The 26,503-nt window shown below is 36.0% G+C and overlaps 1 protein-coding gene and 1 long non-coding RNA gene across 13 annotated transcripts in view; one reads left to right on the top strand and one right to left on the bottom strand.

The window, feature by feature from the left end:
• Nucleotides 1-26,503, bottom strand: part of mto1 (mitochondrial tRNA translation optimization 1) — a 98,835-nt gene that overhangs the window by 70,980 nt on the left and 1,352 nt on the right. For 2 of the 11 annotated variants that reach the window (XM_009306471.5, XM_009306472.5), the window contains exons 2-7: nt 21,198-21,437; nt 20,924-21,123; nt 13,597-13,714; nt 13,219-13,517; nt 12,512-12,624; nt 11,982-12,172 (exon numbers count right to left, since the gene is read on the bottom strand). In XM_009306471.5, coding sequence (XP_009304746.1) covers nt 11,982-12,172; nt 12,512-12,624; nt 13,219-13,517; nt 13,597-13,714; nt 20,924-21,123; nt 21,198-21,437 — 1,161 coding nt within the window. 11 annotated transcript variants of the gene reach the window in all.
• Nucleotides 1,645-26,496, top strand: LOC110440141 (uncharacterized). 2 transcript variants are annotated; one of them, XR_012387890.1, is made up of 4 exons: nt 1,645-1,886; nt 25,211-25,250; nt 25,518-25,570; nt 25,653-26,496. It is a non-coding gene; the product is annotated as an uncharacterized lncRNA (long non-coding RNA). The 2 variants fall into 2 exon arrangements; XR_002459746.3 differs by having other exon boundaries at nt 25,497-25,570.

Below are 26,503 nucleotides of genomic sequence, written 5' to 3'. Positions count from 1 at the left end.
TATAATCTGGTAAAAGCTGGGATCTCTGGGCATGTCCCCTGCAACAGAAAAAAACCCTCTCATTTGGGACTGAGGTTTCTGGGACAGAGAGATATGATTTAGCCAAGGTTGACAGCAGTGGGAAACGTTGTGCATTGTCTTTCCACCACTTGAGAGGACAAGCCATGAGTAAGATAGAGGTCTCTTTGCGGTACAAGTCAATGTCTGCATTAATCTAACAAGTGTGCTGTGTTCTGCAGTCCCCATGACTGTTTTTAGTCGTATTCCCCGACTTATATTTCACCACAGTCTGGCAATGCCTGCATATTGTTTTTTTCTTTGTCTGTCACCATTTCTCCTTTTTCGTATCTTTTTAGAAAGAAACCGAAATGCTTCCACACATCCGATTCAAAACCCGCTTTAGGTTCGATCATTTCCAGCTCTTTTTTTTCCCCGCTACTAGCAACATACTCAATTTCCGCATTACTGGATCTTTAGTGACAACAGACCGCAAAGGATGATGGCCACGCCTAGGCTAATGGGAATTGTAGTTCCCGCTACCTACCGTTCGCTTCATTCGCCTAAGCAAACTTTTCTCAGAAATATAGTTTTATTGAGTCATGCGCCTACCGTAATATTGAAAAAAATTATTATTGCGGTATGACAGTATTTAAAATATTGTTACATCCCTACTATGTACCCATGGTTCCTACCACACCCTCTGAACAGGTAGTGAACCTGCAAGGCCCCTTTCACTGTTGTGTCCCGTTCACACCACAGGCTTGCTTGGTGTGGGACTTGTGGAGTCAACATCAATGGATTTGCTCTTCAGTGTTTGAACTTTCAGCAGTAAAAATTAAACCACAATGAAGTGAACTAAACTTCAACTCTGAAAACTGGACTGACACAGTTTCAATTTACAAGAACTTCTATGTTAAGCTGCTTTGACACAATCTACATTGTAAAAGTGCTATAGAAATAAAGATGAATTGAATTGAACTTAACAAAGAGCATTGCTTCTTTGTGAGCATACGCAGCGCCTCTCTAACAGATTCTATAGAGATTCTGTATAGAGCTGCAGGCTGGGTGACACCTAAACATTTGCAAGATTATTTATCTTTGGATGGAATCGGTTTTCTCCTGATTACTAAATAATTCCAGCCAATCGGCAGGAAACTAAGCTTGGTGTTTATAAACTTTTTGTGCGGCTGATTTTCTACCAGAGATGCATGCGCCTATTCTGCTCTGCTTAGCATCATTAAAATCCGTAGTGAATGGCGTCAAGTCTGACACTTTCATTTCAGAACAGACTTTACAGGAGAATTATAGAGGAACTTTTATTATGTAATCACTATATAATCACTGTATAATCTGCCACTATTAAAATACACTGTTAAAACATATAGAAATACATTCAAGTGATGCAGAGCAAAACACACAGAAGTTGCTCAACCTGCAATGCAATAGCATGCATAGGGAGAATCATTTAAAAAGTGTTGAAATATGACCTTTAAGATGTGCAAAAACAGAAAAACATACAGCCATCAATATAAAGGCTAGAATCCTATTGGAGCCTGGAAATAAGGTGATGGTCATGCTACACCACTGTTTCATGATGACTATGGGAAAAGCCTGTATATAAACTGTGGGTTTTGGAACATTTGTAGGAGAGAGATTGATCGACCAACTCTGCTGTAACAATAAACTGCTTCAACTTGACAACTTTGAAGACCTCAGCCTCTTTTTTGAAACTTAGAAGATGTTTGTCGAGATCCAGCGCAACTTTCCACAACATAATTTGGCGCCTTCATCGTGGGGCTGGATTGAGGGTGGTCAAAGAAGGTGTCAGTGGGCCGATCCTTGGCAGACACTCACGCAGAGACCAAAAAGCGCGCAGATTAAAAAAGGTGAGCAAATTTTTGCTTTATTTTGGTTCTCTGATGAGTGTACCAGACATGGACCAGACGCCAGAACTTGACTTTAAAAAATACCTCACCATTAAAAAGAACCTTTGAGTTGACTACATTTATTAAAAAGAATGATAAAGTAAATGATAAAGTAATAAAAGAATAGTGAAGTGAACTATTTATAAGAAAAAGAGGTCTTCCAGGTTGTCAAGGTATGTGCTTGTACTAACAAATGGCTGTGTATTATGCACTTACTAATGGCTTTGTATTATATACTAACAAATGGCTGTAAATTATATGCGTATGAAAGAAAGGTACATGCATGAATTGCTACGCGAGAGGCGGGAGCAGAACGCGCGAAGGCAGCACTAGGGGTTGCTTTTTGTGGGTGTGGATAGAGCAAAGGAGCGCTCCGCGTCTCTGTACTCGCCTGTGGATTGAGTAAGACTCTCCCGATAGAGGCAGGGAAATTGGGAGGAGGCCTTTAATCTGATCCCAAAAGCACCTATAAGGAGGGCTGGATCTCAGTGAACTGACCTGTGTAAGTCTTGTTAGTCTATATGTTGTGTTTTTATGTGGTGGTCTGGACCAATGTGAATGGGGAAATTTTTTCTTACAATTCCTAGAAAAGAGGATTGAATAAGAAAGCATATACTGTGAGATTTGTGAATGAGGATGCATGTGATGAGAGAATTGAATTTAAAGCATGAGTAGGGTGTGTGCTTAAGGATGTTAAGTGTTAGAGAGAAATTTCTGAGGTGTAGTGTGAGAGAAAGTTAGTATTATAATTAAGAGAATAAAATATAGATAAAAATATGAATTGATTAGAGAATGAATAAAAATTGCACATGCTGTGCTGGAGGGACAAAGCAAACAACGTGGCCACAACACTTAAGAAAAGCAGTTTTGCATGTAAAAAAAAGTTTGGTTTGTCTCCCAGGACCTGCTTGTGATGGTAAAGACACTTCAACTGTTCCCCCAAATTAAAATAAATAAAAGTAATATGAAGGGAGGTTTAGATTCCAGATAGTTTGCATGCAAATGATCTGTGTCTGTTTGTTAAGAGGCCTTGATAGCGACAGACGTTAACTAGTAACTGTTACTCAGATTTGGGAAGTTATTTAATGATGATATACATAGAACAGATTTAGATTTCAAGAGTGAGTTCTGAATGTGTGGTGACAGTTAAGAGATTAAAAACAGATTGGATTATAGAGATGTGCACAAGGAAATTCCTGTAGTTATCGCTTTAGTGTTGTGTGTGTCTGTGTATGTGTGAATGGTTGTGTAAAATTCCATATTAGTGGACAAGCAGAGCCGCCCTCCTGCACCGTCCCTTAAATAGAGCATGGCAGAGACGGACGCTCTCTGTGTTACACTGAGAGGAATGAATGACTGAATGAGCCCTGTAGATATAAAGGGTCAAATGTTGAGTGAATGATTCCTCTAAATGTGAAGGACTAGAATGTGAGAGTGTGGTTAAGTGTTTGTGTTTAGTAGTGTGTTTGTGATAAATAGTGAAATAAAATAATCATCATTGTAGATTATAATATTAAGATGGACTGCAGATATTGTGTGATATAGAAGAGGTATGTATATATATTGGAAAAATATAGAAGAGACTGATAGTTTAAGGAAGAGATTATAATATTTAGGAAATAAATAAATTTAGTTCAAATAAAAAGACATAAAGAAATATTAAATTAAGGAGAAGTATATAACATAAGTTGACATGTGCATACAAAGAGATCATAATTTAAGTTCTTAGAATATAATCTAATTTAGGGAATAGCATCTGATTTAGTATTAGTGAGATGTAAAAGTGTATATTAAAAATAGTATAAGATAAATAGGATAAAGTAAATACAATTTGGAAGAAGATTATGTGTTAAGAATAAAGTAATAATTAAAAAAGTAAACATTTAGGAACAGAGAGGAATAACACATGATAGGAAATATTAGAATTATACAAAAATATATATATATAAATATATACAAGATAGTCAACTAAGAGAGAACATAACAGAAAATAATGACAAATGGCAAAAGGAAGGAACATTTGATGTAATCAGTTTGTGTGTGTGTGTGAGAGGGAGGGGGGGGGGAGAGAGAGAGAGAGACAGAGACAGAAAGACAGGACAATGGGTCAATGACCAATACAGAGGGAAATTGTGGAAGTAGCAAAAGAACTTAAAATGGATGAAAAGCAAGTAGGGAAAGGTTAAAACTAAAGAGATGAGTGTGTAAAAAAGAGTGAGAAAATGTACTATAGGATTGAAACAGATATAGAAAATGTTAGAGAAAGGCCAACTAGTGAGAAAACACTAGAATAGATTAGGGGGAAAAAAACACAAGCTGAAGCTAAAGAAAGGAATTAGAAGAAAATTAAAGAAACAGAAAATTTAAAAAAGATACAGTGGACTTAGTAATAAATATTAAGAAGAATTAACTATTAGACAGCAAAAACAAGAACATAGATGAGAGGAGTCTTTATTTGATGAAGGAAAAATGGGAAAGTGGAAAAATGCTTAGATTATTAACTAAGCAAATTGTTATATTAAATTAAGGGGCACGGAGATAGACTTTGAAGGGTCCTAGTCTTTTCGCCTGCCGGACATCCCTGAAGGCACTGGGAAATAGAATAAGGTGTTTTGAGAAACACAAGGAGCAACTTGTTGACTGTGGACTCTTATTACATGAACTAAAGCAGTAAGCCAGGCACTGCATACAGAGAGCTACTGAGACTTGACCCATCGACATATGTTCAAGAGACACTTAAAGAAGGAGAAACAAGAAACTGATGAACTGATCAAAAAGCTAAACTTTCCAGCAACATCAGCTGGGTGAAAGAGAAGCCAGCACCAAGAGGGAGGAGAAATGCTCAACACTAACTCCTTAAATAAGCAGGAAATGTGGGGATTCCTGAATACAACAATGCAAAGACTGCACCATCTATGGAACAGTTGCCTCGGGGTTTGAGGGAGAGAGATTGGCTATGGCCTAGCAAACTCAATCTCAAAAGCCCAGTAGACATATGATCCAAATCAAGTATATTGCAAATTAAAACAAAAGTGTAGCCTTTCTTGTTTCAAATCAGACTCCTGTCAATTGATTAATTAGAAAGTTATTTTATAAAATAGGACTTTACATTTAGTAAAAGAATTTTGAATTAAATAAGGATTATGAAATAAAAAGATAATATCTATTAATTAAAGCAGATAGAAGATGTAATTAAGACAATTGATAATGGAAAATAGATTGAGTTAAAACATTTCTGAAGCAGGGCTAGTAAAAAGAAGAATTTGTCTACGCAAATTTATAATTTTAAAAGAGATTTAGACTTAGAAAATTATTATCAGGAAGAAATTAAAGGAAAAAAGAACAGCACAAGAAAATAGGTCATTAGTGAAAAGCTCTAAGTGTAATAAGAGATGATTTGGGGAAAAAAAGGGGTTTAATGTAATAGATTTTGTTTCATAGATCCATACAAGTAAAAAAATTGGAAACTAAATTTGAGGACTAAAGAGTAAAGCAAAACAGAACAAAAAGATTAAATGATTTTTCAGTTAACTTACAAAAATTACATGAAAGATGTGTATACAATCAAGTAGATGGGTTGCCTTCGAAAGTAAATATTAATCAAGAGAAATTTAGAGAAAAAAAATAAATGCAACATTCAAATGAACAAATAGTTCAAAATGATTTAAAGAAGTACAGTTAATACTTAAAGAATTATTATCATTGCAGGACTTGGATTTAGAATTAGAAAATTAACCAGTACAGTGAGGGTTAAAATTAAACCAGATGCACATCTGCAGAGAAAAGAAGAAAAAAGCTGAAATAGGTATAAAAAACAAAATTGAAGTTTTATTAAGAGTGGGAGTGTTAACACCTAGTGATTATAATATGCAATACATAGGTCGTTGGATATTTCTATTTAGATTATATTTCAATTCAGGTATGAGAGTGTATGTAATTATTAGGATTTGAATTTAAATTGAATAAATACTTTAATTATGCTGCAAAATGTGTCAACTGAAGTTCCTACATTTTATGAACAAATGTTCCTCCTGATGTCAAATATTGTTGATAATTAGTTTCTGTTCAGCCAAGTTTAGGTAATTAGCAAAAGAGGATAGGTACCTATTAGTATTTTCATTTCAACTTTAATCCCAAACTTTAAATATCATACACGAGGACTTAAAAAGCTTTTATATTGTCATGTAGCACAGATATTTAAGCATGTTAACTAGAGTGAGAGAGCGCAATGTCCACCAATGTAACCAATATAAACTAGTGCATACATCACATGCATAAATCACGCCATGGACATTACATTAAGATGCCTAAAGGTTTAAAAAAGCCTATATAACAAAAGAAGATGCACAAATGAAAATAGTTCTGTCATAAACTATAGTAAAACAGCTTGTCAAAAGCTGTGAACAGATTATACAGGTATAGAGAAAAGAGCACTCTTTAATTATCAGCTGTTAGTCAGCATCCGCTCTTTTTTTTCCAGGTCATTGCGCCTTCCAGTTCATTGTGCTGTGTAAATGCAGACGATCTGATACGAGTCACTTTTAAAAGATGATGTATAAGCAGGTCATCAAAAAAATCAGATACCGTCACAAAATCAGAATTTATCATCAAGATCTGTTGTGTAAATGCAGCCAAAATAGGCTGTGTTCTATGCTATTCAAGCCTCATGAAACATCCGCCATCACTTAATTTTTTATTCACAATCTCCTTTCAAGAAGTCCTCCCTAAACTGTAGACCATGGTCACGCAGATGAGAATTTCTTGCCCCCTTCCATAAGGTGTCTCTGTCTCATGTAGGTTTCCAGATCGTCATTTCTTCTTTGGATCTGGAAGATCTGTTGTTCAACTTGATACACACGTTACTCCAGACACATCACCTTCGCTGACACAGAATTTAACTCAAACAACACAGCATCCACTTTTCTATTCAAGCAGAAATGTTCTGTTCAATCGTGTCAATTTGGCAGTTAATCAGATGCGTAATCTTTTTAAGCTGAGACAAGACATCAACATTTGCATTATCACTGGCCTTTTTCATGACAACTGGTTACTTGCTTGGAGTAAAAGGTAGAGCTGGGAAATTTTTTTCATCCAGGCTAAAACAATCCTCGTTTATAGAAGTAATATACATTGCTTCCAGCAAGTATTCACTTTTTCTACATTTTTGCTTGATACAGCCTTATTCCAAAATGGACTAAATTCATTTGTTTCCTCAAAATTCTACACATAATACCCTATAATGACAAGGTAAAAAAAAGATTTTTTTTGAAATTGTTGCAAATTTATTAAAAATAAAAAACCTGAAAAATCACATGTACATAAGTATTCAATACTTTGTTGATGCACATTTGGCAGCAATTACAGCCTCAAGTCTTTTTAAAATATGATGCCACAAGCTTGGGACAACTGTCTTTGAGAAATTTTGCCCATTCCATTTTGCAGTACCTCTCAAGCTCTATCAGGTTGGATGGGAAGCGACAGTGTCCAGCCATTTACAGATCTCTCCAGCGATGTTTAATAGGATTTAGGTCTGGACAATCCAATCAAGGACATACACAGAGTAGTTTTGAAGCCACTTCATTGATATTTTGGCGGCGTGCTTTGGGTCATTTTCCTGTCTGAAGATGATCCTGCCACTGAAAAACATCCCCACAGCATGATGCTGCTACCACCATGCTTCACTGTATGGATGGTATCAGCCTGGTGATAAACGATGCCTGGTTTTCTCCAACATAACACCTGGCATTCACTCCGAAGAGTTAAGCTTTAGTCTCACCAGACCAGAGAATCTTGTTTCTTATGGTCTGAGAGGCCTTCAGATGGCTTTTGGCAAATTCTAGGGGCGGGGAGTGGCTTCCATATGGCCACTCTACCATAAAGACCTGATTAGGGGATTGCTAAGGTTCTCCTCTCTGCACAGAAGAACGCTGGAGCTCAGACAGAGTGACCATCAGGTTATTGATTACCTCCCTGACTTCTCCCCCGATCACTCAGCTTAAATGGCCATTTAGCTCTATAAGAAGAGTCCTGGTGGTTCCAAACATCTTCCACTTACAGATGACAAAGACCACTGTGCTCATTGGAACTTTCAGAGCAACATACATTTGTAACCTTCCCCAGGCTTGTGCCTCTAGACATTCTGTCTCTGAGGTCTACAGACAATTCCTCTGTCTTCATGTTTGGTTTGTCCCTTGATATGCACTGTCAACCCTGGGACCTTATATAGACAGGTGCATGCTTTTTCAAGTCATGTCCAATCAACTAAATTTACAGGTGAACTCCAACTATGCTGCCGAAACATCTCAAGAATGGTCAGTGGAAACAATGTACCTGAGCTCAATATAGAGCTTCCCAGTAAAGGCTATGAATACTTATGTACATGTGATTTTTCAGGTTTTTTATTTTTTAATAAATTTGCAACAATTTCAAAAAATCTTTTTTTCACATCGTCATTATAGGGGATTGTGTGTAGAATATGGGAAATAAATGCATTTAATCTACTTTGGAATAAGACTGTAACATAAAAAATGTGGAAAAAGTGAAGTGCTATAAATACTTTCCAGATGCACAGTATTCATGCCCACAGCTAATGCTAATGACCGTGCTTGCACTAGGGCTAGCATTTTTAGCTTTATCTGAGTAATTTGAAAGTCTTTGTTTATGTACCATGTCTAAGTAAAAATAATAATAATAATAATAATAATAATAATAATAATAATAATAATAAACAGTTATCAATAAATCACCAAACTGTAATAAACAAATGTTTTGCTGAGTAAATTAATACCTTTTGGCTTATTAGCAAGGTCTGTGAAGAAACTTGGTGCAAGTGCTTAAAATTGCATCCGTTCAGGCTGCCATCTTGGTACCGCCACCAAATATATTAACATTGTACATTGCGATTGTTCCTCGCCACTGGCTTGCTTGGTTTGGAACTTTTGGAGCTGTGCATCAATTTGTTCTTCAGTGTTTGGACTTTCAGGAGTGAGATTTAAACTACATTGAAATAAACTAAACCAAACTTCAGTAAAAATTGAGTTGAAAACTGGACTAAAGCCGTTCACAAAGCAATTTTCTTCATTTAAAGTGCCTTTTTCTCGGTTTAAGTGGAAATTTTGTTGATCAGTAAGAATAATAATAATTCGATAATTCAATGACAATAATTATAACAATATATTTTTTTTTCGATAAAACGATAATGACAGTTCAATAAGTGTTCGATGATATTTACATTATGCGTAACGCTGCACAGGCATTTTGCAGCCTGCACGTAGTACAAGTTTACAGCCATACAGTGTTGCACTCGGAAAAGTAAGAAAAAAAGTTTAAAAAAATAAGGCCACTGTCACAGACATTGTTAATAAGAAATGTCAGTAAACTTCAGTAGTCTGGAGCTACTTCTTTTTTTTTTTTTTTTTGCAATCTGACACAAAACAGAGCAACGTGCACTGCAAACTGCGAAGAATCGTGCCATCGAAAACAGGCAACACCACAGAGCTCTTTCATCATTTAAAACAGATGCCACCCTTATGAAGATGCTAAGAAACTACAGCCCTAAACAAGTTTTGATAAAATTCGACCATCTACAAGCACAGCTCAACTCCCCAGCAGAGTCTCATGTCATCATTTTCGAAAGCAGTGCCTTATGAGAAAAAAAAATTAAAAGACACTATAACAAACTACACAATCTCAATAAACACTTGATGCTTGCTTTAAACTGCAGCCTGCATTATTTAAAGGTGCAGTAGGTGATTGTCTTCAGAAACATTTTTTGTTGTGCTGGTTGAAAGTCTCTTCACATTCCAATAGTATTGATTAAAGTAAATGTTCTTATATGTATTTTTAAATTCTGGATAAGGCATACAACTAAAATATGTTTCATCCTATTAAATATTGTCAGACCGAAAAAATAACTTAATTACATTGTTGATAAAATAACCAGCACTTATATATTTTATTATTTTTCTATAGATAATTAAAAAAATATTTCCTGCCAGTTTGACGCAAGCAAATTAAATTGTGGCCAGTTTTACTTATTGAACAGTCCCTTGGCTAAACTTGCCCTTTAGTGAGATGGAGAAAATGAAAGAACATCATAACAGAGGAGAAATCCGATGCTTTAAAGACATAATCTTTAAAATAATGACATATTAAAAATTGCATCAAATATATGACAGACATTTATGATCAGGGCTCAACAATAAGGACTGCCTGATGGCCTGGGACCAGCGTGCAAGATGCTCGGGACCGTAGACAGGGCTTTTACACCTGGACGTTTGTTTCAGAAGCTGTTATGATTGCCCAGTTAGCGCAGTTCATTTAGCATATGTAAATCCCGCAAATGCGCTCGGATTCACGCCAAATCAATCGGTCCGAGATCGCCAAAATGAGGAGGCCTCAGATCATTTAAAACGAACTCTGGAACAGGTCAATTGAAAGCAAAACAATCAAATGAACTGATGAACCAGGCTATATCATAGTGTATTATGGTTGTGTAATAGCCATATACGACTAGAAAATTATAAGTAGGACGAATGTCATTCCTACATGTAAATGTGGTTTCATGTCCAATACGAAAGTGAACTCATGCTGAAATATTACAGAGTGCTGTTTATCCATTAGGTAAATTGACAGAAATTACCATCTGATATTTTTTTCCATAGTTTATTCTTATAATATTTTGTATTAGGCCTATACTGTTTTGTTCATTTCTGCACTGACACCTGGAAAGAATGATCAACATTGCTTCATGATCTCTCTTCATCTGTTAGTTCTCTTTATAATTTAGGCCTATAATGCATAGTTTTAGCCAACATTTTTTTTTAAATAGATTCATTCAGTAGATAGATTTTTACAAAACTTGACAACTGAAATAAGGCCATGCCCCTCTATGATTTATATTTAGTGATGATGTCTGTGGGTGTCAAACACATAAAAATCAGTGACCCCAACTCTTACCATTTTAAAGCCCTCAAAATCAGAAAATAAAATGATAAATGCATGAAAACAAGAGCATTTGATTTACTGGAATGAAGCAGCAGGAAAACAAAGTAAACTTCAATGTTATTTAGACCTAAATAGAGATTATACCACAGCAACATATCCGAGTGCAGTAAAGGACAGTAAATTAAGAACAACAATGAACAAATACAGACTGAGTGCTCATAGTCTGATTGTAGAAACGAGCCAATACAGACAGAACTGGCAACCCTGAGAGAGCCGCATTTGCCCACACTGTGCCCAGGCAGAGATGGAGACAGAGGAGCACTTCCTCACTCGCTGCACAAACTATCAGCACATCAGAGATATGTACTACCAAAAACTACAGAGCATTTACCCACAATTCACTGAGTTAGACCATAAAGCACTACTGCAATATTTACTAGGGGAAAAAACTGACTATCGTTCTAGTAGCACAATACATTAATGTTGCAAAAATAGAGAGCAGACCAATAAAAACATTAGCGCGCGCGCACACACGCGCACATACACGCGCACACACACACACACACACACACACACACACACACACACACACACACACACACACACACACACACACACACACACACACACACCCTCCCTTAGATGATTGTAATTAAATCATTGTAAATATACTGATTATTATTGGCTTTTTATTACTGTTGTTTTATCCTAAAATGTTGATTGTTAAATGTACAGTGTATTCTGATCTACTATTATTTTATTAATAAAATTGAATAATATGATATATATGAATGAAATTATATATTGAATAATAATATGATATATTGAATAATATGACATATTATTTATATTTTTGTTTATTTACTATATGTATATATCTTTTTGCTTTTTTACTACCTCTACTACTATTTACTCTGTTTTTATCAAATATGTATGTTCTTTTATTTTTAATATTTTTTTCTGTATTCTTGACTTATAACCACATTTATAATGTGCCTGATAGTTGTACTTTTCACAATTTGATGTACTTTTAAATTTGATGATTTTCCAAAAAATGTGTATTGTAAATAAACTGCTGTACAAACTCATTTTAATCGACTAAAAACATACCTGGAGTTTGAATTTTGGCATGCTGCAGCCCAGGGATCTCCCTGATGAGTCGGAGCTGCATCTCCAGTGGCATAGTCATAGACAAACCCTGAGGGTACATGAGAGAGGAGGTCAAACCCTCTGGTTCCAGCCATACTTGATGCTGTCGCCCTGGAAACCGCAGCACCTTTGACTCAATGGAGGGGCAGTACCTAGGGGAAAATATGTAAGACTCAGCTTCTCTAACATAATGCAAAAAAGTACACCATGCAAAATAGACTACAGAACAACAACAAAAACACATATAAAATCAAATGTGAAAACCTGCAGTCCTACCAAACTGTCTTTGGGTGGTTAGACCACTGCAATTTTGTCCTTATTAATAAGACACTGGGGGAAGGTAAAGCTTGCATACAACTTAAGTGTTTCAGCTCAAATCCGTAAGGACATGAAAAGATTTACTAGAGATAAATTCTGAATGGTGGTAAATACAAACAAGTGAATCGACCTTGAGCCGATGTAAAGTGTGCTTGTGGATGTACAAATAATACCTGGGTCCTTTAATGTCTTGCTGTATGTGTGAGTTGAGATGGCTGCTCTCTTTCACCACTTTTTCTACACCAGGAGTGGTGTATGTCAAAAAACATGGAAGTTGCTCTTTAGGCTACACAGAAAACCAACAAAAAATAAAGAATTAACAACTAATTCAAATTATAATGACAATAACTAATTTTAGATACAGAAGATTATATTTTGTGTAAGCAACTAAAGGGATAAAGGTCTATAAGATTTAAATGATAAGTGAAATAACAAAGAAACATATAATTTCCTTTTCTGTCTCCTTTCAGAGCTGAGGACAATCACCAAAAGAGTTTTTGTCTTGTGGTGCTATTAGCCCAATCAGTGTTTTCAAAATGCAATTTCCCCACAGACCTAGAGAGAAAAAGCCAAATAATAGCTAACAGACTGCCATATGTATGCAGTTTAATCTTGTTGGCTTTACAATTTAATCAACATTTAAATGGCCATAATACAGGAATATAAGGGAATAATTCATATTTGAGGATGCTGCTCACACAAAACTGTTGAATAAACTGCCTTTAATTTATATTAATAATACTGTTATTTAGTACTTTCAAATATGGTCACTATGTTTTATAAAAAAAAAAAAATCTGTCAAATGTTTTTTTTTTTAAAAGAGGATGTATTCCCATAAAAAAAGAAAAGCTAAATACACAATAAGACAGAAATTTCATACCGTGCAGTGTGTGTGTTTGTTAATGAAGCTGAATGGAGTAGGACTTGAGTCAGGCAAACAAACAGAGGTGAGGGAGAAGTCAATTGAATCCTTGACAATACGGGGAGGAGTACCAGTCCTTAGCCTACCAATCTTCAACCCCAAAACGTTTTTTAAGTTATGAGAAAGACCCGCACAGGAAGGTGGATCCCCCATTCGGCCCCCTGGAGTAGTGTTCTGGCCCATGAAGAGAGCACCTGACAGGAAGGTGCCAGTGGTCAGAACCACAGAGCTGGAATGGATTTCACCACCTCCATTAGCTGCCAGAGACAACATTTAGGGAAAATAAGAATCCTTCACTGTTATTAGGCAGTATTTTAAGTACATGATATACCTCACCCAGGCATATTCCATAAACTTTATGTTTTCCTGGTTTCCCTGGATCAGCCTCAGTCAACAGAAGGTCCTGAACAGAACCCTCTAGGATGGTCACTAAGGGTGTAGATAAAAGCTCTGACTGAAAGACAAGAAATCAAGCTTGTGAAACCTATAAATATATAAATGATCTGTAGATCCCATATTACTTGGCCAATATAAGATGTTACTTGAGATTCTGAAATAATATACATTTTTTTTAATTAACAGTTTTTTTAATTTAAATTAATTTAGTTTTTTGAAAATATATTTTAATAAAACCTGATATACTTTCAAAATGTTCAGGCAAACTAAATTATTTCTAAATAAATTAACACACAATGGTTGTGGTAATGATACATACAGGGAGTGCAGAATTATTAGGCAAATGAGTATTTTGACCACATCATCCTCTTTATGCATGTTGTCTTACTCCAAGCTGTATAGGCTCGAAAGCCTACTACCAATTAAGAATATTAGATGATGTGCACCTCTGTAATGAGAAGGGGTGTGGTCTAATGACATCAACACCCTATATCAGGTGTGCATAATTATTAGGCAACTTCCTTTCCTTTGGCAAAACGGGTCAAAAGAAGGACTTGAGAAAAGACAGGCTCAGAAAAGTCAAAAATAGTGAGATGTCCTGCAGAGGGATGCAGTATTTTTAAAATTGCAAAGCTTCTGAAGCGTGATCATCGAACAATCAAGCGTTTCATTCAAAATAGTCAACAGGGTCGCAAAAAGCGTGTGGAAAAACCAAGGCGCAAAATAACTGCCCATGAACTGAGAAAAGTCAAGCGTGCAGCTGCCAAGATGCCACTTGCCACCAGTTTGGCCATATTTCAGAGCTGCAACATCCCTGGAGTGCCCAAAAGCACAAGATGTGCAATACTCAGAGACATGGCCAAGGTAAGAAAGGCTGAAAGACAACCATCACGGAACAAGACACACAAGCTAAAAAGACTGGGCCAAGAAATATCTCAAGACTGATTTTTCTAAGGTTTTATGGACTGATGAAATGAGAGTGAGTCTTGATGGGCCAGATGGATGGGCCCGTGGCTGGATTGGTAAAAGGCAGAGAGCTCTAGTCCAACTCAGACGCCAGCAAAATGGAGGTGGAGTACTGGTTTGGGCTGGTATCATCAAAGATGAGCTTGTGGGGCCTTTTCGGGTTTAGGATGGAGTCAAGCTCAACTCCCAGTCCTACTGCCAGTTTCTGGAAGACACCTTCTTCAAGCAGTGGTACAGGAAGAAGTCTGCATCCTTCAAGAAAAACATGATTTTCATGCAGGACAATGCTCCATTACACGCGTCCAAGTACTCCACAGCATGGCTGGTGAGAAAGGGTATAAAAGAAAAAAAACTAATGACATGGCCTCCTTGTTCACCTGATCTGAACCCCATTGAGAACCTGTGGTCCATCATCAAATGTGAGATTTACAAAGAGGGAAAACAGTACACCTCTCCAAACAGTGTCTGGGAGGCTGTGGTTGTTGCTGCACGCAATGTTGATGGTGAACAGATCAGCACGCTGACAGAATCCATGGATGGCAGGCTTTTGCAAGTGGTGCTCGCTGCAGAGCCATTTGAGGAGAGTTGAGCTCCAGCGAGGGGGAGCTTAAGCTTGAGCTCCACCTTTTTTGCACTTCTTCTACGAGTGATGTCACTGGGGGTAGGGTTAGGGGTGGAGTTGATGTACGCATTAAAACAGCTTACAGGAGGAGGAGCGACAGCTCATGCTCCCACTCGCTGGAGCTCAGCTCTCCTCAAATGGCTCTGCAGTGAGCACCCTCTCGGCTTTTGAGTGTCCTTGCAAAGAAAGGTGGCTATATTGGTCACTGATTAGTTTTTGTTTTGTTTTTGAATGTCAGAAATGTATATTTGTGAATGTGGAGATGTTATATTGGTTTCACTGGTAAAAATATATAATTGAAATGGGTATATATTTGTTTTTTGTTAAGTTGCCTAATAATTATGCACAGTTATAGTCACCTGCACACACAGATATCCCCCTAAAATAGCTAAAACTAAAAACAAACTAAAAACTACTTCCAAAAATATTCAGCTTTGATATTAATGAGTTTTTTGGCTTCATTGAGAACATGGTTGTTGTTTAATAATAAAATGATTCCTCAAAAATACAACTTGCCTAATAATTCTGCACTCCCTGTATGTTTTAGAAATAAGGTTTATTATTTCTGTAAAGATTTTAAGTGTACTTTGTTGGCCTCCTTCGGCCATCAGTCAGTGTCTGTACGACTAAGTGGTTTACGTCCCATTCACACGGAGCTTCAGCGTCAACGTTTGACTGAAGGCGTGTCTGAAGTTGGGGCTGAAGCGATCGTCATAGAAGCGTCATTCAATGAAATTCAGTCAGCAATAGGCCACTGTTTAGCTGGTGTATTTGCATACAGCGATCTGATTGGCTGAAGCTTCCGTCGGCGCTTGAAAAGTTGAGCTAGTCCCAACTTTTGCAGCGAGCAACGCCTCTGAAGCGGCGCCAATGGATCCACAATGCAGTTCGGCAACACCTGACGTCACCCATTCAAAGTGAATGAAAAGCGTTTACGCTGAAGCCCCGTGTGAATGGGGCGTTAGTGTTAAACATGTCGCCTCTCGCCAGATTAACATCAGATTGAATTGGCCTGATTCAGCATGTAGAATTGGTGTCAGCTGAAGCGAATACTCTGATTTGTTATTCAGCAATAAATCAGTAAGAGAACAAAAACTTAAGTGATATAAGTAAGCAATTCAAGTAAAGATGGACTGTAATTTTGCTATATTTCTCAAATATTGGCAAATGATATAGAATATTAGATTTGCACTAGCGAATCCCTCCTTGGTGAGTGGCAATTACTATGATAATGGTAGTAAAAGCTCCTCTGTTTCTGCTTTGTTTGTGCACATTACATTTTCCTGTTTCAGTTTGTGGAATGAGAAAACTGTCACCTGTGCGTGCGAAAAAGACATGTCGTCTCACACAGACACATATTGCACTCTCCATTCAAACAAACAACTTGTGCCAACAAAACCCAACTGTGTTATCGCCTTGCATTGGCTTACATCTGGTCTCATCAGGATGAAAAAGCTGCTCGTGAATACACAAAATGAATGACAGTCAACAGAAACAACAATGTCAACCTTGTGGGGCAATAATCTGTTTTCTCATTCGCAATCAAAAACTAAACTTTTTTAACACATGCTTACAAAAAGCAATGTTTAGTATGTTTATCACTCACCACGTAGAGATCCGCTCCAACGATTGTGCCTGAAATTCTAATAATTCATATAGTTTGCAAATATTTGAGAAATGTAGCGAGAAATTACAGTTGGCCTTTTTGTGTTCATTCTAGACTTGATTTGTTTACTTGCTACATCATTTCACTTGTGCTTTAATACGGTGCCGAACAACAAGTCAGAGTACTCTATTCAGCAGATGACCTGATGCTGATTCAGCATTGCTGAATCGTGCCAACGCAATTCCACATTAACCTGACATTAGCTTCGGACGAGGTACCTTATTATGTTTTGCTAATAATAGAGAAACTATGATGGATTAGTTCATTTTTATTCACTGCAAATATGTAGACTTAAGAAAAGTATACTTTCATAAAAAATTATAAATCCAACAATTCTAAATGCAAAAAAATACTGGTTTTGGTAATGATAATTTTAAAAAATCATTTAAATATTCTGACTTATATTAAACTGGAGAAATGGTCTAAAAGGGGTGAGTTTATTTTCTTATAGTTATAGGTGTGTTTTGAGAATAAAGCAATCAGAGTCTTATCTCCCATTCCCTTCTAGAGCCTTGCGTCGCACCTTAAGCACATTTGCTATTTACATGACGTAAAGTAAGTGTAAGTGGAAACACTGAGCATTTCACAAGCAAACAGTTAACAGTTTTTTTTAACAGAAAACAGTTAAACAGAGCATCTATTGCGCAAGAATGAGAGATAAATTTAGTGAACTCTACTTTTACTTTTGCTCTCGTGGATAGGGAAACCTTTACGTACAGACATCAATTAGCCTATAAATAATTAATTTTGTTTGTTAAGCGCAAATATTTGTTTCAAAACTATTTCTAAATTCAGTTCTAATTTCCAGCATACAAATAAATGAACAATAATAACGAAGTGTGTTCAAACACTTGAGTTATATCCTAAAACGCATGCTGTTCCCCATATGGTCTAAAACCTGCAGGTGGGCAAATCTAAGCTTGTTTTTAATAAAACAAATATAAATATGGATATAAGAAATAATACTACTAATAATAATAACATTATACAAACGCAAATTGTTATGAATTGAAAAAGTCTCCCGAGATGAAGAAGGCATAAAAGCAGATATATATATCCTTAATATTTAAATTTTTTCATATGTAAAGATATTTGCGTAATGCTCTACATCTTGTGTGTAGACTATTAAGCAGTGTGTAAGCGAGGCGAAACTCTGCGCTGGAGATTAGACCGGGTTTGTTTTGGTCTAATGAAAAATCTATTATAGTCTCTCAATACAGCAATGCGCCAGCAGTGTGCCTCAGAACGCCTTCCTTTTTAGACCAGAACGCCTATGGGCGAACATATGAGCGCAAATGCATTTGCTATTTAAACAACATGGTGCAAAACAGCAAAACGACACTTGCGTCAAGCTGAAACTAGCATATAACATTAGCCCACGCCTTGCGCCGGGTGTATGATAGGGCCCCTTATGTTGAACATATTACACTTGTATTTGGTAGAGAATAGAATTGCCTTAATTTATTTTTTTTTTTTTACTAAAATGCAAAGTTTTACATTTAAAATCCTCTGAGGTTTGTTTTCGTGTATATTAGTAAGAATAACCAATATATTGTGAATGCATATAATAAACTTAGTTATCTAGCTTTTTTGTAGCCTTTACTAGATACCTGTATATATAATGTTTTTTCAGTAATTCAATATTTTTATAGGGAAAAAATTAATTGAGTTATATAATGAGATTGTGTCTCCAAAAAAGATTTGAATGAAGGCAATTTCTATATATTACTTTAAAGGGGTAGTTATTTTTTTATGAAAAAAAAACTAATTCTGGTCCTCAGGTCCCCCACATTTTGTATGTCTCTTTTATTTAACACACAAGTTCATGGAGCTCTCCGTTAACAAGCTGATGATCTGAATCAGGTGTGTTAAGTAAGGAAGACATACAAACGTGCAGGGCCGAGGACCGGATTTAAAAACCACTAGAGTAAAAAAATGTAAGAAATTTACATTTTTGGGTGAACTAACTCTTTAACAAAACTTTTGTAATTTTTTTAACAATTAATAAATTTGTTTGAATGAACTTTCAATGAATACATGAAAAATACAGTAATGACGATGTACTTTAGTAGCCGCGCTTCCACAATCGCGCCTAAAGCGAGCGAGCCAGGGCGAGCCAAGGCCAGTCGCGTTTCCACTGTCACTTCCGGGCCTAATAGGGCCAAATCAGGGCTTTCTTGGGGCTAGCAGCCAGCCTTTTTCGGCCCGCCGAATACCTTGGGCCAAAGAGGGCCAGCTGGGGCTTCGGGGCGAATTGAAAGGAGAGGCGGGCACAGTTTCCGATCGCACATGAGTACATGCGCGAAACACATAACAAATAAATAAGGGAAAGAAAACATCTGGAACAAATTATAGGCTGGGGTCTTTTTGTGTATGATCGGCCTTATGTTTTTTCTTTTAAATGTAAGGCTGTTGCATAAAATAATAAAGTAGTTTTAATTTATAAGTGACGTTTCTTTGCTACATCCTCCTTGATGTTTCAATAACGCATAATATTTACACCATATTAAAGACACAGCAGACAGTAAAGGTTTTCTAGAGTTTTTGTCAAGTTTAAAAGGTGTGTTTGTGTGCGTTTAGATGTCTGTGCGTGAATGTGAGACAGAGGAAAAGAGTGCTCCCTTCATAGCTCTGTTGATGCCGCGAGCGGCTGTTTTCTTTTCTTTTTTATTGTTTTTATTTATTTTGGAGATAATACATTATATGAATACAAAAGAAAGACAATAAACTTTACAAATTTTGTGTCCACTTTTGTAGGCTCAAAACAACAGTGTCATATCTAGATAAAATAGCCTAAGCTATATTGAAATAATTTTAAAAAATTACAAATATCAGATATAATAAAATCATATTAAATAAATAAACCAATTTAAAACTAACAAAAGCTAGCTATAACAATTAGGTACTATATCAAACTGTTTTAAAGCCATAAACTTTCATTTTTCAAAAGCCTCTCTGAAAAAAAAAGATTTTAGATATTTTCTAAAAACAATAAACACCGGAGAATGTTTTACATATTATTTATAAAGTATTTGGATACGATGATATTAATCAAATCTTGCAAACAGAGCATTTTCAGGGTGAGTGAAAGCAAAAACTAGACAACCTTTTTTTCTGTCTGCAGCTGCGCAGCACTTTACAGACGCATTAGGGAAAACTGCAAGTTCAAAATGTGTTCTGTGTCCACAAACAAATGTGTATGTTTTTATATGACGTGGTAAATATAAAAAAGGAAATTTTAAATACATGAAGAACTTTATTAGTGCACAGCTGCTGAGTGCAACGAAATATAGGCTTTATTTTATTACGTGCTGCTCTTATGTGCTGAAACACTTAACACTTTCCTTTACTTAAGGTATAATAAGCAACATCTTTAAATAAAGGGAATCACCTATTAAGTGTCTTAAAGCCTATAGGGAAAAGTTCATGTTTCAGTTCTCTCCGGAGCATTTGGGATGAATGTTGGACAGCGTCTGTCTAACTGAGGATGTTATAAAATACATTTTATATCGAGTTATTAACGGAGAATTTTATATATGTGGTTCTATATTATGGATGTGTGCGCTCCCGGCGCTGGGTCCCTCCATTAGTGGCAAGACCACTGGATTTCGGTGCAAACAGTCAGTCAGCAAGTAAATTAATATGATAAATGAGAACACACAGGTATGTGCGTATAGACATATATTGTACTGCTGTACAGTAACGTGTCATTTGATTGTTTTGGTTGTCCTAATTTTAATAGTTTCGTGATGATGTGGTGTGCTTTATCTGCCTGATTCCCGCTAGAGTGGGCGGATTGAGTGACAATCGATTCGGGGGATGTTCTGGGGGCGGGGTTTGCGTGACGCGCTGCAAGCTACTAGCCCGACAGTGGAAACGCGACATGATTTCGGCCTCACTGCTCAACTTCCCTGGTGATTGGCCCGGCCTGGCCCGATAAAAGCCCTGGCTCGCACTGGCCCGATAGTGGAAATGCGGCTAGTGGTACACATCAGAAAAAATTTGCATAAAACCTGCATAAAGTCTTTATATCGCTGACGGTCCAGTTGGGCTCTGAGGCCCCAGACTGCTGGTCCCTTGCTGCGGTTGAGAATGGAAAAATGAATTCCAGCCCAATCTCCAGCCCGTCCCATCACACCATCAAGAGCGTCAATCTCCCTTACTAAATGACCCTTCCCGACACCCCCGAGTGATGGGTTACACGAGAGTGCCCCTACAAGACAAAAAGAAAAAAAAATCATTATTCTGACCAACATCTTAATAAAATGCAACAAACCTGTGACTGACCAATAGTCTGGATTTTCTGTGTGATGAGAAGTGTCTTTGCTCCAATTCTGCTGGCAGCAGCCACTGCTTCAGAGCCCGCGTGACCACCGCCAACCACAATTACATCATAATGTTGAGTGTGTATATTAGAAGCTTCAATAGAGCAGGTGGAGAGAGTCTTTAGAAACTGCAATCTTCTTACCAACATGTGTGACAATTGTGGTACACTAACTTGGAGGGTAACAGAATTTTTTGAAATCTCTGAAAAAGAAGGTTAGACATAGACTTATAAGTTTACGAATCAAAAGAAGAAAAAAAAGAAAAAGCTGAAAAACAGGACAGTACTCAACCACAAATTTCACCTTAATTAGAATATGTAAGGCCAGAAGTTATCTAGGTATCTTCTAAATATAAAAGAAAGACATCTATCAGAATAGTAACTTTTTTATTTATGGACTCCTACAAATACAACAAAGACTTGGTTTTATAGAATAGAAAACCTTTACTCAATCATCTCTAATCTCAATCTGCATGATGCCCACAAATATGGCAAAAAAAACATTATTGGTTGGTTAACCTCTCAGTCATATAACACAGTGGGTTGTCCTTGACCATTCAAAGTGGCCAAAGCTCCCAGCCCTTCAGCCGTCAGTGTGAGGTCTGTCATGTAATACTGTTTTTAGCTTAGCTTAGCATAGCATAATTAATTGAATGGAATTTGACATTTAAATCAGGTTCTGAATAAACACAATGGCACATGATAAGACTGAATATTTTCCATACTAAAAGGGGTTTTTGTCCTTATCAACACCTGAAATTTATATTTTCGAAATAGCTTCTATTACTTGGAGCTGAACAACAGAACTATGACAATCATCAACTCAGGTACACCTCATATCTAACAATAATAGTTTGAATGCCATTTTAAATGATATTTAACGCCATACTACTTAAAGCACCAGCAGATAGTTTATCACAGATCTTGAAAATAAAATAAACATTAGAACTTGAAATTGAACTTTAGAACTATAACTCTGCAAACCAACACATCTTAGTGATTTAGCATGCACATTTAATAATGTTGAATGTTAAATTTGTATTAATTAGATCATAAACCTTACCATTTTGTGCATCTGTGCTTTTGAATGGCTGCATTTGATTTTCTGTCAAGTTGGGTCTGGTGCAAAAAGCCAAATTGCTTATTACTGCAAATCTTATCACGTAGCATTTTGTTAGGACACAGGGTTACAATGTAACCTGCTCATCTAATGTTTACGTTCATAATATTTATATTATTTGCTAATAGAGCTGCACAATTCTGGCTAAAATGAGAATTGCAATTTTTTGCTTAAAATAAAGATCACGATTTTCTCACGATTCTGTAGATGTAAAAAAATATGAGTCGCAATTATTGTTTTTTCTGAAAAATATGGTAAAACAACAATAAATAATAATACGTGGTCTACTGGTTTCTATAAATAATTTTATTAAACATAATAATTCTGATGTTGAATTATGTTTGAGATATGGGCCTATGCTTGCAACCTATCATTGACAACATTAATAGACCATTTAATTCACTGGTAAAATCAACATTATATGGGCTAGGGTAGTTATACTGACACTGTAAACATTTATTTTCATGCACAACTGTGTGTTCGCTATAAAAGAAAAAAAACGCGATATGATTATTTAATTGATGTGTATGTTTTCGGGTCTTTTTCACTGCTAAGTGCTGTTCATACTTCGCATGCGGCTCTCACTCTGTGCCACAAACTGAATATTATTTACAACTTTATTACCTGTTACTTACAGCCTATGCTGGTTCTGTTTACTAAAGTAGATGCATGCACGTTTATCATTAAGTAGGGTGCAGCTCACATCACGTGTGATTTCTCGGCCGCGAATACAGCATTATATGAAGACAAAAATAATATTTTTAATGACTTATACCTTTTAATACAGTATGTGACTCTTTCAACATCATTTGCAGGTGTCCATGTCGCTGAGCAATGTATGTGAAACAATGAGAAGACTCGTGCAGCTGCCTTTTCTTCTCTCCTAAACTTGAAATTATGATTGGCAGAATCGTAGAAATGCTGGATTAAGATCATCTAGGGGGTCGAATCGAGATTGCAGTCTTTTTCGATTAAGTGTGCAGCTCTACTAACTAATAACCACCTCATGTAGAACTCTGAATCTGCGTCTCATTTTGGAGTCTGCTACTGTACACTGGAGGTCGCATTTCGGTCAAGGATGCATGCTTTAATAAATATAAATAAGCAGTTTTTCACCAAGGCAACCTGGGGTGCTGAAAAATAATTGGCTAATGTGTCAGTAGGCAGGTTAAAAGTATCAAAACAAAGACAGCCGTTCTGACACGTAACGCACATTTTCAAAGCAGAATAATTGAATTTAGCATTGTTTTTTTTCAGATAAACAAGAATGTAGCATGTTTCTTAAATATCTGCAAACATATTATAGTATTTTTTATGCTGTGGAACACAGGCCTTAAACTCAGTTCCTAATGGGCCGCAGCTCTGCAGTTTTGCTTCAACCGTTAGAAGAATCAAAAACTTATATAAAGCACCCGTAAACAATACACTGAAAAATAAGCAGAATGCATAATGATCACTAAAAACTAAGCTGAGGCATTAATTTTATATAAACATTAAAAATAAAGTACTGCAAATATGTAAATATAAATAAATAAATAACTATAATATCCTAAAGGATACTTAAAGTCAACAACATGACCCTGCCAGAACAAGAAATAGGCTGAATGGATAAAAAAAAAAAATGGCTTTATGTCTATGCCATAAACCAATATCAAGCAGCGATCCCACTTTAAACCAACTGTAAAATTCCACAACTATACAAAAAAAAAAAAAAATCCCTGACCCTGAAAAATTCGATAACATTTCAGAAACTCCATGACCCGTGGAACACTGACTAATGTATATTCTGCCCTCCTCTGATGTAACGTTATTTGTTTCTTTGTTTTTGTATTATTGTTATTAATGTTATTATTTATCCTGTAATCACTGTAAAAACAAAGGTAAACTGATAAACAGTACTGCAATGAACCACCTTTACAAGCATGTCTGTTAGTTTACGATTTAATTAGGGCAACACTAAAACGAAACTGTTTTGCAAACACTAGTACTCACTATATCCTTCTTGATTGAATGTGTTCAGTTTAAACAACTTTATTAGGTAGCGTTACAGTGAAATCCTATCGGTTCAAACACAGAAGAATGTAGCTGTAGCTGTAGCTGCTGCTTCTTCTTCTTCTTAGTTTTTTGGCGAATTGCATTTTTTGTGCATATCGCCACCTACTGATTCTGTCTTTGCTCTGCCCCAATCACACTTCTCCTTCTACAGATGCTTTATGGCGGCTGGCCACCTACCGGATTGGAGTGTGTAGTACTTCATAGTTCATAAGCTTTTTGAGCTTTTTTTTTTAACGGAGGAGGTATATATTTTTACTTAAATGTTGTGTAAAATGTAAAGTGACTATTTTGTAATAGAATGTTATTTTAAATAGTATTCAAGACTTTTTTTTTATTTTGCAAAAAGTAGTAGGCCTACTTCAATAAATCATGTGAAAATTACAGAATTTTTCCGTGGTAGTAGATAATATGATTTTAGAATATGGTGCTTTTAAAATTTAACAATTACAATTTACTCATATTTATTATTGAAAATTACTCAATCATAAAATAAAATATATAAATTATAATGAAAATGAAGGGGGGACACGGTGGCGCAGTGGGTAGCACGATCGCCTCACAGCAGGAAGGTTTGATCCCTGGTTGGGTCAGTTGGCATTTCTGTGTGGCGTTTGCTTGTTCTCCCTGGTTTGAAATATGAGTATTAGAAACCAAAAAGACAGTTCTTTGTGTTTTACTCGCATTTGTTGAGCGACTGTACTGTGTGCTGTAGAATTGCTGAATGTGTAAAGATGATTTATAGTATAAACTTTGTGTGTGTGTGTGTGTGTGTTTTGTTTCTTTTATGTTTTAACCTTCTAGATCAGGAGTCAAGTAATGCCACAGAAGAGCTTATTCAAAGGTAAGTATTATATATAAATTACGTACATTTAAAGACAAAATTATTCCGTCTTCTTTGAAATTTAATTTCTTTTTCAAATATATCCCAAGTGATGTTTAACATTGCAAAAAATGTCACAGTATTTCTAACAAATTTGTTTACTTTTCCTAATGAACCTAGTTAAACCTTTCAATTGCAATGGAAGTTGAATAATAGTGTCTTGCTAAATAACTAAGAATGTGTTTAAAAATTCTCCCCCTTAAACAGCACTTACATACATTTTTGCAGTGGCTGAATGAAGTTCACTGGAAAACTTAAAAGACTGAAAAACTTCACATGAAGTAGGTAAAAGTGGAATATAGCATAAAGACTTTCTTATTAGTATGCATAAATTATTTGTTTTGTTTTTTATTACTCCTACAGGTTTGGAGCAATATGTGGATCAGTGTTGACCAGTTTTTTTATATTTTCTACTTTAGATTGAGTTTGTTAATTAATTAATTCATTTATTTTTTTTTTATTGGATATGTGATTGTGATAAATTTTGGCAGTTGTTTTAAAAGTATGCTATATAACATGGGGGTCAAACTTAGTTCCTGGAGGACTGAGGCACAGCAGAGTTTAGTACCCACCCTGCTTCAATATTACCAGTAGATTTCTAACAAGCCTTAATTAGTTTGATCAGGTGTGTTTAAATAGAGTTACAGCTTAAAGTCCCAGTCACACTGCACTATTCTCCCTATAGACTTCCATTCATATGCATATGAATGCTGCAGACCTGGAATGCAAGCTTATGCGACAAGTTTTACATTTCGCAGCATTGGAAAGTTCAAGCTTGGGGAACTCTGACCTGCGAAATCAAATTATGTGATTGCTTTAGACCAATCAAAGATCAAAACATGACCTCTCTGGACAGAAATTTAAACTATGGACCACTCACTAGCTTTTTCAAGCTCTAATCATTTTGTTTAATCCCACTCCTTTTCGCAGTTTCGTACGACAGAATTTTGCATGCTCAAACGTTAGTGTGACCGCAGCCTTACTGTGCAGACCTGTGGCTCTCAGTAATATATAAGACTATATTTAAATGTTTGACACCTGTGCTATATACACTGCATGTATTGTTTATTAATTTAACCTTTGTATTTCATTGTAAATAGAAAATGTATTGATATCTGCTGATTTCTTAATTTTGTTTTGTTAATTTTCTGAATACCTTTTCTGTTGTATATTTGTTTGCTGCCAAAACAATAAAATACATTTGTCCAAAAGAT

This window comes from Danio rerio, chromosome 12 (assembly GCF_049306965.1).
Source record: "Danio rerio strain Tuebingen ecotype United States chromosome 12, GRCz12tu, whole genome shotgun sequence".
Lineage (NCBI taxonomy): Eukaryota > Metazoa > Chordata > Actinopteri > Cypriniformes > Danionidae > Danio > Danio rerio.
The sequence above is the reverse complement of the archived record's forward strand: the minus strand, read 5'-3'. Positions and strand labels throughout refer to the sequence as shown.